Genomic DNA, 13,204 nt, shown 5'->3' with positions numbered 1-13,204 from the left:
CCTGAAATGGAACATAAGAAGTACAAACATGCTTTCAAGTGTATTTAAGAAAATACAAAAGTTTCTTAAATCAGGTTGTATTTATTAAAAGCAGAATACAAAATACCTTGGGATTCAAAGGTTGCCTCTTACAATGTTTATTCCCTAACAGATTCTAAATAAAACAGTTAATCATTTCAAGGGAGGTAACAAAAGTTTTAAGAATTATACATCTGGTTGCAGACTGAGTTTATTCAAGCTCTGAGACCTCAGTTTGTTCCTCCAAGTTTTCAACCATTAATAGCCCAAAACGATTGCTTCCCTCATACAAGCATCTAGTGTCTGAGGTGGTTCCCACTCTGTTCTTTGACCAGCTGGTACTGTGTTTCTTTTGCCTTCTTTTTTTTGAATTTGATTTACCCTTTGGTAGGAATAATTCAGCAGGGGCATATGACCTTGTGGCATTGAACAGGTGTTCGTATAGTTGCTTTGCCTTAGGGCACATGCTCAGGAGACTTTCTACAGAAGCTGATGTTAGCAGTTGTTGGCATAGTCCATGCACCAGGCTTCCACTATAGAGTCTGTTCAACGGGAGAGAAAAGTGTGTTGGTAAAGCATAGGTTCAGTGCAGAGACAACGCTCATTAACATTGGCTTCAACAAATGCAGCTAAACATTGGGAATTCTTCTTGCTTCTATAAAATTATTATTAAAATTACTTAAAAAAAACATGTTCTTGAAGGAAGGAATGGAGTTATTACAAACTTGGCTGATGATATTTAAAAACTTTATTATCAAAAAATGATAGATGCTTGCTAGTTCTGCAACCAGCCAAAAGTTGAGCAGGCCTCTTAACACTTCAAAGAAAAGGAATTAAAAATGTCCGATAAACCAAATAGGCCGTCTGTTGAAATATGAGAAAATTTAGTGGCATCATTTGCAAGTTCACTGATTCACTTGCACTGAGAACCTACTTCAGAAACATAAGATGGGATTAACTGGAAGCCACAAATTTAATATATAACTTAATGTCAGAGTTGATCAACTGGTGCCTTAGCAACTGATATAGAACCATCATTTAATCAGTGTAAGATCACTATTTAATAAGCTCTAGTAATTCTGAGATGCAGGAACAGTCCTGCTGAAATCATGAAGAGAACTGTTCGGTCTTGTTTTTTCTCTGTTCTGTTGTAAAGGGATTTGTGGTAGCTAGAGAGGATCCAGTCAAGAATGACCTAAATTATTTAAGGAAAGGCATAAAGAATCCATAGGTCAAAGGCCAGTTAATCTTACTGTAGAAGGTTCTAGGGTTAGCTCAGATATTAGGCCTAGGGACGTATTAACAATATTTACTGCTTAGGAAGCTTTATACCTTAAAACATTTAAAGTCACACCAGCATATTTTATATATCTCCATTCATATATCACTCATTTATTTGACAAATATTTGAGTACTTACTATATGTTAGGCCCTGGGGCTACAAAAGTAAATAAAATAGCTAAGTCCCTGTCCTCACAGAGCTTACATTCAAGTGGGGAGAGACAAAGCATATCTACAATCTCAGCTCCATTTGCTAACAATCTCCCCTTTATCTTCCTCCCTCCCTCTGGGATTTCCTGGATCACCAGGAAGTCCCAATCCACTGAATGTAGTAGCACTTTTTCACTGGCCCACACTCCACTGCTATCTTTCTTTCTTACCCAGCTTCAACTACATAGTCCAACATAATCACTTCCTGGCAACAGGCTGCCTCTCCCTTCTTCATACTTAACCTGGCAAAACAAAAACCCTAAAGTTCACTGAAGCATCTAATAGTCATCTCACTAGAATAAAAGCTCCATGACAACAGAGATTTAAAAAAAAAAAATGTTTTGTTCACTACACTCTAGCACAGAGTAGGCATTTAATAAATATTTGAGTATGTGAACAGTATGCCAAGTGGTAAGAAATGGAATTTACAAAAATCCAAAAGAGTAATAGGACTAGATGACTGGAAGTAGAGAATAATATTCCAGAAGGGTAATCAGAAAAAGCCTTAATAAAGTGATATTTGAAAAAGACCTGAGAGAAATGAAGGAATGAGTTATATCCTACCAACTGCCTCTTTTCTTACTTTACGGGGCTGGTTTTTTAATCTTTGATCTAATCATGGAAACTTTTTGGGAGTATGGAAAAAATTAGTATTTCTCCTGTTTCCAGCTCTTTGGCTATTATAGTGATCCAAGACCAATTATACTAAGATTAATTTTTTAAACATAACTTAATGTTCTTTAAGTATAAATAAAAGTATTTACTTCTGTGTGCAGCCATCTGAACTAGTTTCCCGTGGTGCTTACCGAGTTAGGTCTGGTTCCGGGAGAGGAGTGGACAGCAGCTGATTGAGATACATCCCCATCTGCAGACAGCACTGCCACTGACAGAAGATGTGAGCTGTGTCTAAGTCCAGTCTCGTGCCCGGCCGCGTCTGCTCCTTCACTCTTTGGAATTCTTCATACAGCATCCTAGCACCATCCTCCCGCAGATCTTCCTTATCTAGACAAAGAAACAACCCAAGGGCAGTATTTCCAAAAACACTGTATAGCTTGTAATTTTCTCTCTATATATAGGACTTCGAATTCCATAAAGAAAAAAAATTAGTTTAAATAACCAAAATGCTTTTCTCTTCTGGCTCTTTACTATTTTAATGTCAATGTGAAAGCCTTGCTGTGTAAATTGAAATATTTATACTGAAATGCCTTTTTAATGACAACCTAACTTTATTCAACCCCAAAGTACTTATTTTTTTTCCTTAAAATAATATCTCTTCCACTGGTTTACTACCTGACCTTAAACACATCTGCATCTGAACTCTCCAAACCTTAAATCTGTCTCTCTGAAAAATACAAATTACTATTAAATATCATTCTCTTCACTGTTCTCGTTCACTAAGTTTCCTTCCATGGAGGCCCCTATGCTGTAGTGCACTTAACACAGCCTCTGTGTTCAAAGCACACTTTAACTTCTGCTTTGTGGGAGGAAAACAAAAGCATGACTCAAGGAGAATATGGTCAGTCATGTCCTTCACACAGTAGAGAATAAGAGGCAAGAAACAACAACCCTAGGAAACAAAGAGTGCTGCGTATGTTCAACTGTAAAAGCTTCTGCACGTTTGCCTGTGCAGGGGCGTACAAAATGATACCGGACCAACTGGAAAGTAATAAAAAGGAGGCCCACCTTTTACCAATTAGCGAGCAGCAAGGCACTGAGCCTGCCTGGGTGCGGGGTCCACAATTCCTAAAAGAAAAGAAACAGACCCTTGACATGCCCCTTCTGTTGGACTCAGGTAAAAACTTCCCAGGCTTGTGCCCTGAGAATGTTCTTAAACTATGGTTATTATTCAATGAGAGAAAACTAATAGAGGGCCTTCACTTGTTTGGCATTAAGTTGGCTGTCCTAGAACAATAGTGCCTTCTGACAACTACTCTCACACTTGGGAGATTCCATACTCCCTGGAATCTAGACTAGTTCACTCTCATTTAACTTATTTTAAAAAGTAAACTCCAGAGTAGCACTATCCACCAGAACTTTCAGCAGTGATGGAAATGTTCTGTATCTGTGCTGTCCAATTCAGCCTCTAGCCATATGTGGCTACTGAGCACTTGAAATGTGCGTGGTGTCAAGGAGAAGCTGAAGTTTTAATTTAAATAGCCACACGTGACTAGCGGCCATTAGATTAGATATTAGCACTGTTCTGGAGTGTGACAGTGATTATACATGTTTAGATAAAGTGTTAAAGCATTCATAATCTTTTAAAGGGAGTAATTCCACTAGAGAATTGAAGTGCTCCAGTGCATCCTCATTTATTTCACCTGATACTTGAATGCAGCTGAAACTGCCTTAAAGTGTATTTCTATTATAGAAAGAAAAGTTACTATTTCTACCATCACTAACACACTAATTGAAACTTACAGTGGAGAAAAAGTAAAAAAAAACAAAACAGCACAAGCATGAATGTTTATTATGGTTGTAGGTATTCAAAGTTTCACCAATGGACAATTTTAAATCGGTTTCTAGTGATGCTGTTGCCACTCTATTGATAGGGCCAGGGTACACGGAATACAGAATGTAACGGGCACATTCTACATTCACACTTCATAGATTAAAGCATTAGGTGCCACAGAGCAGGTGGGAGAGTACCAGCACATCTTCACTGCTGTGCCGTTGTAGTCAAGCTCTGCAGCACAGAGCCTGGCACACACAAGTGCTCAGAAACATCTGCCAATGAATGAGTGCTATTTTGTGCCTCTTCCTAAGTTCTGGATATAACTGATGGGAGTAAATAATCCAAAAATTTTTTCATTTCTTTAAACTTGTGATTATATGCAAGTAACATGCAAATATATACTCCTGGAATTTCCAGATACCTACCAGGGCTGGTTATTATGGCATGCAAGGGCCCCATCAGCATCCCTAGCAGTAAGGCCTGCAGGTGATGTAGCTTTGCCTTGGACTCTGTGTGCTGCAACCAGTAGCAACTGACAGAAATGGGCAGCTTCAGTGAAGAAGGGATTGATTCCAGGACGGTCCGTTTCACCTTCAGGGTGTCTAACAGAAGTATCTGCCGTTTGGCCAGGGACAGCTGAAAATACATACCAAACATCCTCCAAGTTACTCTGGGGAATGTCTGTTTTTTTTTTCCCTAGTATGAAGAGACTTTGATGCAAATGAATTACTCTGTCAGTTTATCATCTTCCTGTGGAAAGAAATCAGCCACATTCAAAGCATTGAAAACACTGGGTGCTTAATAAATATGGTTGAATGGATACATTGTCTACTCTCACTACACAGCCCTTGCTCATGTCATTCCATCCTCCATGTAGGCTGGTGAACATCTTCAGTGGATATATCACTTGGGAAGCTTGTTAAAAAATTTAGTCCTCAGGTCCCACCCCCTAAATTTTGATTCAGTAAATTTGTGAGGAACCCAGGAATCTGAATTTTAACTATTCTGCTTTGAGAAACAAAGATCTATACTTAACCCTACTCTTACTTGCCAGTGAATATTGAGGCCCCACCTTCTTCATGGTGCCATTACCGATCACCTCTAGAAGGCAAACTTAGGTTATATGCATATCATACAAGCTTCTGTTTGTTTGGGTCCTGTCTCATGTCCCTACCCAGGTGAATGTTTATTATCTTTTTTTTTTCCCACACAGGGTAGCTGCTTGTAGGTGAGAGAGATATTCAAGGGAGATGGTAATATTTAAGGACTACCTCACTGTACTTGCAGTAACACACCACACTCACTCTTACTCCGTGCTTTAGAGTGCACTTCAAATAAAAGCAAGTTAACAGTTATGAGGGTTTCAGGCTTCTTGAAATAACTTTATCTTAATGAATCTTAAGAACCATAAGGGACCTTCTAGATCACACGCTTCTACAAATAAGGAAATTAGGACTATTAAAAGGGCACCTTCAGAAGAACTTTATGATCAAACTTTAAGAGAGAAAAAAGAGTTGTATTCCTAGTGTCTACATGCAGTCAGAAAATGATTTCTGTCTTAACTTTTCTGAAAGGATGAAACAATTGCTCAGCATCTAAAACCTAGTTTGTAGTCAGTGTGTTGACAGCTGGGAATGGACATGTTAACCTGAAATAAAACACATCATAACTGACAAATAGTTTCATCACTGATGCATGAGATAAACACTGGTTTTAAAATTCTGATACTGATAAGCTTTTTAAAATTAAAAATTATGTAAAATGCTTTACAGTGTAATCAATCACTCCTATGGGAAGTAGCAATTAACTACTTAAATTTAGAGTAAAAAAACACTATGATCTCAACTGGTAGGAAGACATGCCAAGTAAAGCTAAACATGAATTCTTTTCTGATATATAATGCTTAAATTATTGGATTCTCTAGCCAAGTTACAACTTTTATGAACAAAGTGGAGTTTGGGCTTTGACTTTAGAGGTGTTCTATCTCTCACTAACTGTACAGCATTGGGCAAGTTTCTGAGCTTTTCTACAGTCTGATTATCTGTAAATGGGCTTATAATGAATTACACAAGATGTTTCATGAAATCCACCAGTTCTCAGCCCCTTCCAAAAGAGGAACTGCTGCTCACAGCCCTTAAATCTGGTTAGGTTTTACCCCATGTGACAACTCCTTTCCCTTACCCGGAGGTGAAGGAAAGCACAAACATGTAGAAGAAAACCCCACAGAGAAACAGAGACACCCAGAGAGAGGCTGGTCTTGGCACTGTCTTACTCCCAAAGAATAATCCACTTCCATCTCTCCTTATGATTAACCTCTCATTGGTTAACTTGAGCGGAGCTCTATCCACTGCAACTAACAAAACCAAAATGGAAACCCTACCCTACAGTGGTTACTGTGGGAATGAAATATAAAGTTTCTATTACAACAGCTGGCACAAGGCAGATCAAGTATTATTACTACCTCCAAGTGAACAGATAGCTATCACAAAATTTCTGTTTGTATACCTGCATTTGTCTTTGGAATCACATTTGCTCCTGATACCATTTAGAATTATCATGGGCTAATTAGAGTTAGCAACATTGAGCTAAATAAAGAATTGATGAGTTTATGCCTAGGGAAAGCCGAAAGATCTCACCACACAGAAAGTGAACTAAAATTTCACACTATTTTGAATACAGGTAAGTGATGAGAACACCTGTCATCTCCACTTAGCAAGGAGTATAATCATCATGCTACACTCATTGACTCAACTGGATTTTTATATGGGGGAAAACGTGTCCTGATCCCTTTGTCACACCATACACAAAAAATCAGTTGTAGATAGATCACAGATCTAAATATGAAAGGCAAAAAAACTGTCATGACCTTGAAGTAGGCAGTAATTTTCTAAGTAGGTCACAGAAAATGATAATCATAAATAATAAAAAAATTGGACTATATTAAAAACTTCTGTTCATCAAAACATACTAGAATGAAAAGAACCTACAGAATGTGAGTCTGTTTACATGTTATTTGACAAAGGACCCATATATAGAAATAAAAAGCCAACAGAAAAATGGGCAAAAGACTTTGAACAGGAAATTATGTAACAATATCCAAATGGCCAATGGGCACATAAAAGGTGCTCAAATAAGTCATCGGAGAAATGCAAATTAACACCCACCAAATTGGCTAAAATGATGCCACTATACAAACATCAGAATAGCTAAAAAAATTTTTAAAGGATAAAAAACAAGTGTCAGGAAGGGAGTAAATTAAGAGGAACCCTCATAAGCTGCTGGTGGGAATATTAATTGGTTAAACCACCTTGCAAGACCATTGGCAATATATCTTGTAAACTGAACATACGCATATCTTCTGACCTAACAATGCCACTCCTAGTGGTATATGCAATAGAAATGTGTCCATATTTTCAATAAATGATGTGCACCAGAATGTTCATAGCACTATTCATAATTGCCCAAACTGCAAACTACCCAAATGCCCATCACCTGCAAAATGGGTAAGTCAACTATGGTGTATTCCCACATAGCAATGAGATATAAATGATCTATAGCTTCTCACAGTGATGTGAATCTCACAAACATGTTGAATAAAAGAAGCCAGATGAGAGAATTCATATTATATGATCCCATTTTTATAAGATACAAAAAGTTAAAACTATTCAATGTTATTACAGGCCTGGATAGTGATTACAGGAGGTTGGGAGGGGCGGTGCTTGAGCCAGACATTAGGAAAAGCTGTTGGGGTGCTGATAATGTGTCTTCATCTGGGCGTTTTTTACATGGAAGTGTCGAGTTGGTGAAAATTCATCAAGCTGTACAATCGTCTGTGTACTTTGCTATGTGTACATACTCAGGGAGGGATGAATTGCAAAGAGGCAAGGGGAAACTTTTAGGAGTGATGCATACATTCATTATTTTAATTGCAAGATGGATTCACAAATGTAAACATAAACTCATCAAAACGCACACTTTAAATATGGGCACTTCACAGTACGTCATTTCTCGATAAAGCCATAAAAAACTTTTTTTTTATTAAGATTTTATTTGACAGAGAGATATAGTGAGAGAGGGACCACAAGCAAGGGGGAGTGGGAAAGGGAGAAGCAGGCTTCCCGCTGAGCAGGGAGCCTGGTGAGGGGCGCTATCCCAGGACCCTGGGATCATGACCTGAGCCGAAGGCAGACGCTTAACAACTAAGCCACCCAGGCACCCCCATAAAAAGTTTGAAAAACTCTCCAACACAGCACCATTTATGTTGTGAGGAGAAATAATTTTAACAAAATATCATCATTTAGAATGTTGCTAATTTCAATTTTATTGGTACGGGTAAAGTTTTAATAAATCCCTTCTGTTTGGAATTTGACCTATGCTCAACTTTCTACTTCTGTAACCCTGGAAACGTGATAAAGTTAGTTGTTTTACTCAGCATGGTAAGAATGACTCTTGTAAAATTGCATCTAGATTTGAACTATAAATGAACTGTAAACACCAGATGGGGACATCATATAATGGGGCTTCCCTGAGCACAGTGACCTATATTTAGGCATGGCCCTGCAGGGAGCCTGGAAGCTATGTTTATGGAATTGTTACAAAAAAGGAGGGGGAAGGAGGCCAGTGAGACCTTTTCTTTCTTTAATTGAGATATAATTCACATGTTATAAATTCACCCTTTTATTTATTTTTATTTAATTTTATTTATTTATTATATTATTAATTTTATTAATTTTATTTAATTTTAATTTTTTTTATGGTCAGTTAGCCATCATTAGTTTTTGATGTAGCGTTCAATGATTCATTAGTTGCATATAACACCCAGTGCTCATCACAACACGTGCCCTCCTTAATACCCATTACCCTGTTACCCCATCTCCCCAACCCCCTCCCCTCTGAAATGCTAAAGTGATTTTAGTATATTTATAAGCTTGTGCAACCATCACTAATTCCAGAACATTTCAGCACCCCCAAAAAGAAACACTGTTCCCATTAGCAGTCATTCCTCATTGCCAAGGAGGCACTGATACCCACCTGATGTGGATCTCATTTCCTCCTGCCTGAGCTGGCACTAATGGGGAGATTAAAGAATTTAGTCCCTAGCCAACAGTGTAGGCCAGCTATTGGCATTACCACATTTCGGGCTGGATGCTTGTTCTTGGGGGAGCTGTCCGGTGCATTTTAAGATGTTCAGCAGCATGCTTGGATGCTTCCAACTTCCCAATAAATGCCAGTAGCAACACCCCTCCCTCCCCCAACAACCTAAGTAGTGATAATCGGAAGTGTCTCCAGACATTGCCAAATGTCCCCTGTGGGAGGTAGGGGGACAAATCATCCCAGTGGAGAACCATTGGTGGAAACTGTTGCAAAAACTTCCACAGGAAAGAAAATCCTGATTCAAACTGCTGGGAAGCTATGGTTGCTGTCCTACATGCTTGAGTAGACCTACCAGGAATGGTCTATGAGAGTCTCATGAATCTGAATATTAGCTGAATTTAAGAAAACTCTGAATAGACACTGCAATTGGTATTTTAAGTTTATCTGCATTTAATTTGTAAATTTAATTGTGTTAGCATAAGCAGTTTCATATTTATAATTTTTTTGAGAGAGAGAGTGAGCCCAAGCAAGGATGTGAGCAGGGAGGGACGGAGAGAGAATCTTGAGCAGGTTCCATACCCAGTGCAGAGCCCTTCTCGGGGCTCGATCTCAGGACCCTGAGCTGAAATCAAGAGGCAGATGCTTAACTGACTGAGTCACCTAGGTGCCCCTCTATTTATAATTTTTAATATATTTATGTAATATTACAAACAATAAACACTGGGATCCATAAATTATTTTTTAGCTTGAAAAGTGGATTGGTCTGAGTGTTACTCAGGTTTAAACAACACTGAGTTAGGCTAAGATTCATATTTTCAATATCAAACTAATCATCATGATGCCATAAACCTAAAGCCTAAGAAAAAGGTCCTCATCGATAAAAATGAAAAATTAGACCCAAGCAAGAATTAGTATTAATCTTATTAATTGAAATCTGATGCAATCTAAGATATTCATTATGCCTATGATCAATACCTTCAAGGCACACTTCTTTTTGCAGCTCAGAATTTTTTCTTTTTCTAAAGGCACATGACCCCAATTTATTAACAGCTAGTATCAACAGAGTAGTAGTAATAACTGCAAAATAACACAGACTACTGAAGTAGAGTGGAAATGGCAGATCTGGGGCTAAAAACCTGGGTTTGACTGCAACCCTCTGGCTGACATATCACACAGTAACCTAGTTTGAGTCCTAGTTTTCTCCGCTATGAAATGAGGGGACTAGAGCAACCAACCTCATTTAGTTACATTAAGAGAGATAATATGCATGAAAGCACTTTTTAACCTGTAAGATACTTTACAAAAATTAGATTAGTGTTACACTTACCTCAGTCAATTTGCTTAAGTCAGAATGATCCTTGGGCAGTTCTACTGCATTAACAATCGATGTTTTGATATTTTTATTAATCCTTTCCATTTCGCTGAAAGCTAGAGGCTGAGAAGGCATTGCATTCCAGGACATATTTTCCAGATGTGGAGAGGCATTCAAAAGAAGCCCATAGATGATTTGCCGGATGGGCAGAGATACTCTGTGGGCATTTGGTTGCTGCATATTTTCCACCTGTGTGTGAAGAATGGTCCTTCTTAGCACCAAAGCATCGCTGATGAAAGGAGATAGTTGGCCTTTGGCCAAAGCCACTAATACCCATTCTGGTAAGTCCAGATTCAAGGCGGCTGGACAGGCGTAAGTACCATACTGGAAAAAGTCCTGCAGCTTCACCTGAGATTGCTGGTATTCTTCCATGGAACAGCAGAGAATTTCCTTAACATTTTCACGATCCTTTTTGGGGAGATATTTCAGAACATTATCCAGTGCTTCAGTAGGGTCGGCAAAATGAGATAACCAATTCAGAAGTCCCCAAACTCGGTGATGTCTCCTCCCCTTAGAACTGGTAGCTCCAAGAGGAAGACGTACTTTACTTAAGAATGTCTCTATGATGGGCAGATTAATATGATCATTTCCGCATAGCACCGCAAAGAGAGGCAGTAGAGTTTTATTCATATTGCTGAAATGATGGCAGAGTGCATCCAGGGAAAAGCACTTGGCAGGGATATAGCAGTCTTGTGTGCCTTTGATAGTGTTCACATTTCTCCACTGAAAGCTATTCAATGGACAAAACCCAGTTTTTAGGTCAAAGATGCAAAAGTCACTATCTGATGATAACACAGGGCAATTCCAATGATTAGCTAGTGTCATAATGTCCCGATCTGCTTCTGAAAAGCACTGGACAAAACACACCTGTAGCTTGACCAAAACCTGTATGAACACTTCCCGGATGAGTAAGGGACACACATACCCACCCCCACCAACAGAAAGGGAATGAGCCATCTGGATCTTCTCTCTAGCTCGATCCTTTAGAGTTTTAAGCTTTTTATCAGAAATGTCACATCCTCCATCTAATACAACATATGGACAGATATTACAAGCAAACAGTGATTCAAAGAATTTTTGTGCAACATCTGCAAAAGAATCATAGTCCCCTCCATACCGAAGTTCCAAGTTTGAGTTGAAGCAAAGCCGATGGAAGAGAGCATAGCCATCAATGACAATTTTTGTGTCTCGCAACTTCAAATCAGTGAAGAACTCATTACTGTGATCTTCCACAAAACTCATTAGTCCTCGAATACCCATGATGAATGTCTGAAGAACTGCCTGTTTAAAACACAGAACACACTTTCAATTGATGCTGTTTCCTGGGGACCAAGTCATCATTTCCAGCACCACAAACCAACAGCAAATATTATGAACAGCTCTTTAAACAGAACATATTAGGTGTTAGCATCTCAATTCTTACCTAGGTGCTCAAGCAGCTTTCCCCATGTGTAACAAGGCACAAATGCAATGGTTTCATGGAGTTTAATCTCTGGATAGGGATGGAGCCTGTTGGTTCTAAAAGAAAATCCGTTGAAGTCCATTACTGACATACTTATAGAGACTACTGTGGACTCTGATATTAAGATAGGTAACGGTCACCATCTTGCAACACAGAATATTTGTGTAGGGCCAAAATAAAAAGTCCTAAGCTATAAAAATGATACCCTCCTCAATCTCATAATTAATAAATCAGAGAGCACTGGGCTTCAGTTAACTAAAGTGTATAGGGTCAATGATATGGATCCAGTTTTTCTTTATTGACAATCAGAGTCTGGGAATTTCTTTTAGGCCTTGGCTTGTGTTAGGTCCCATCTTAATTGGCATAGTTTTGAGTAAGGAAAATTACTGCTTCATAAGCATGCAGGGGCTTACTCTCCAGTTTCACCCTAACCAGAGGCTCTTTCCATTTTCTTGTCTTTGCATATCTGGTTCAGTACCAAGAATATAGTTCCTTATCTGGCTAACTTAAGTCACAGGATGTGTGTTACTAGCTTTTCCTTTGGCCTCACACTCCAGTATGGCTCGGCATGGCACTGTCTTTATTTAAAACCATGAGATTTTGTCAATCATGGATTTCTTTTGCATTAATTTTGATTTTTAAATATACCGCATTAAAATATATTTATCTTGATTACAGACTTTTGGGGTACCCTCTTGCATTTTGCGCCCAACTCATTTCACCCTAATTTTAGCCCAACCCTCAGCACCTTATCCGGCATAGCAGTTATTTATGCCGTGTAAAGCTTCTGCGAACAGAGGCCATGTCAACTCATCCTAAACCAATTACAGGACCTTGCAACAGTTGTTGAACAAAAGCGAGCTGGATAGGAGAAAGGCGCACAAAAGGTCTGATGTTAGTAGTCAAACACAGGCCTTCATACATCACGCCACCACAACCCTTACAACTCGCTACCCGGACCAGCAGCAGAGCCCACCTGCATCTTCCTCCCAGAGCACCAGCCCTTCCATTAAAAGACTGCGGGAGCCTCTGCTGGAAACGCCCGCACATGAGACTCCAACCTCAAGAGCGGGAACCGGAAGTCTCCGGGTATGACGTCACTGGGAAGCTCGGTTCCATGAAGCCAGTGGTGCCAGACTGCGCCTGGGGCAGGTGCTCCCGGGCCTGGAGGCGCGAGGTCGCTAAAGGAGGGCCGGGAAGTAAGCTCCGAAATGGCGGCTGTCAGGTTAGGAAAGCCAGACCGGTCGGGCCTGATCGTCTTTCCCCGCCCACTTGGGTCGGCGCACACTTCCGCCTCGGGGACCCGCACTGGGCC

The 13,204-nt window shown here is 39.5% G+C and overlaps 2 protein-coding genes across 13 annotated transcripts in view; one reads left to right on the top strand and one right to left on the bottom strand.

Annotated features, from left to right (window-relative positions):
* ATP2C1 (ATPase secretory pathway Ca2+ transporting 1) overlaps nucleotides 1-2,895 on the top strand; it is a 161,057-nt gene extending 158,162 nt beyond the window's left edge. For 7 of the 10 annotated variants that reach the window (XM_078071778.1, XM_078071777.1, XM_078071773.1 and 4 more), the window contains one exon: nucleotides 2,286-2,412. Coding sequence is in view for 2 of the 10 variants with exons in the window: in XM_036092548.2 (XP_035948441.1) it covers nucleotides 2,286-2,357 (72 nt within the window). In the remaining 8 variants the exon portion in view is untranslated. Of the gene's footprint in view, nucleotides 1-2,285 lie in introns of all 10 variants that reach the window. The other 3 variants (XM_036092548.2, XM_036092547.2, XM_078071775.1) reach the window with 2 other exon arrangements.
* On the bottom strand, nucleotides 62-13,150 carry ASTE1 (asteroid structure-specific endonuclease 1). 3 transcript variants are annotated; one of them, XM_078071806.1, is made up of 7 exons: nucleotides 12,866-13,147; nucleotides 11,851-11,945; nucleotides 11,545-11,708; nucleotides 10,383-11,157; nucleotides 4,387-4,597; nucleotides 2,316-2,511; nucleotides 62-560 (listed from the first exon to the last, which is right to left on the bottom strand). In XM_078071806.1, exons 3-7 carry the CDS (start codon nucleotides 11,685-11,687, stop codon nucleotides 230-232), a joined length of 1,656 nt encoding a protein of 551 aa, XP_077927932.1. In that variant the 5' UTR covers nucleotides 11,688-11,708; nucleotides 11,851-11,945; nucleotides 12,866-13,147; the 3' UTR covers nucleotides 62-229. The 3 variants fall into 3 exon arrangements, with proteins under 3 accessions (XP_077927932.1, XP_077927926.1, XP_077927928.1); XM_078071800.1 differs by having other exon boundaries at nucleotides 10,383-11,708; nucleotides 12,866-13,150; XM_078071802.1 differs by having other exon boundaries at nucleotides 10,383-11,708; nucleotides 12,951-13,150.
* Nucleotides 13,151-13,204: the final 54 nt, after the last annotated feature.

This window comes from Halichoerus grypus, chromosome 1 (assembly GCF_964656455.1).
Source record: "Halichoerus grypus chromosome 1, mHalGry1.hap1.1, whole genome shotgun sequence".
NCBI lineage: Eukaryota > Metazoa > Chordata > Mammalia > Carnivora > Phocidae > Halichoerus > Halichoerus grypus.
This window is presented reverse-complemented; position numbering and strand designations above follow the sequence as displayed.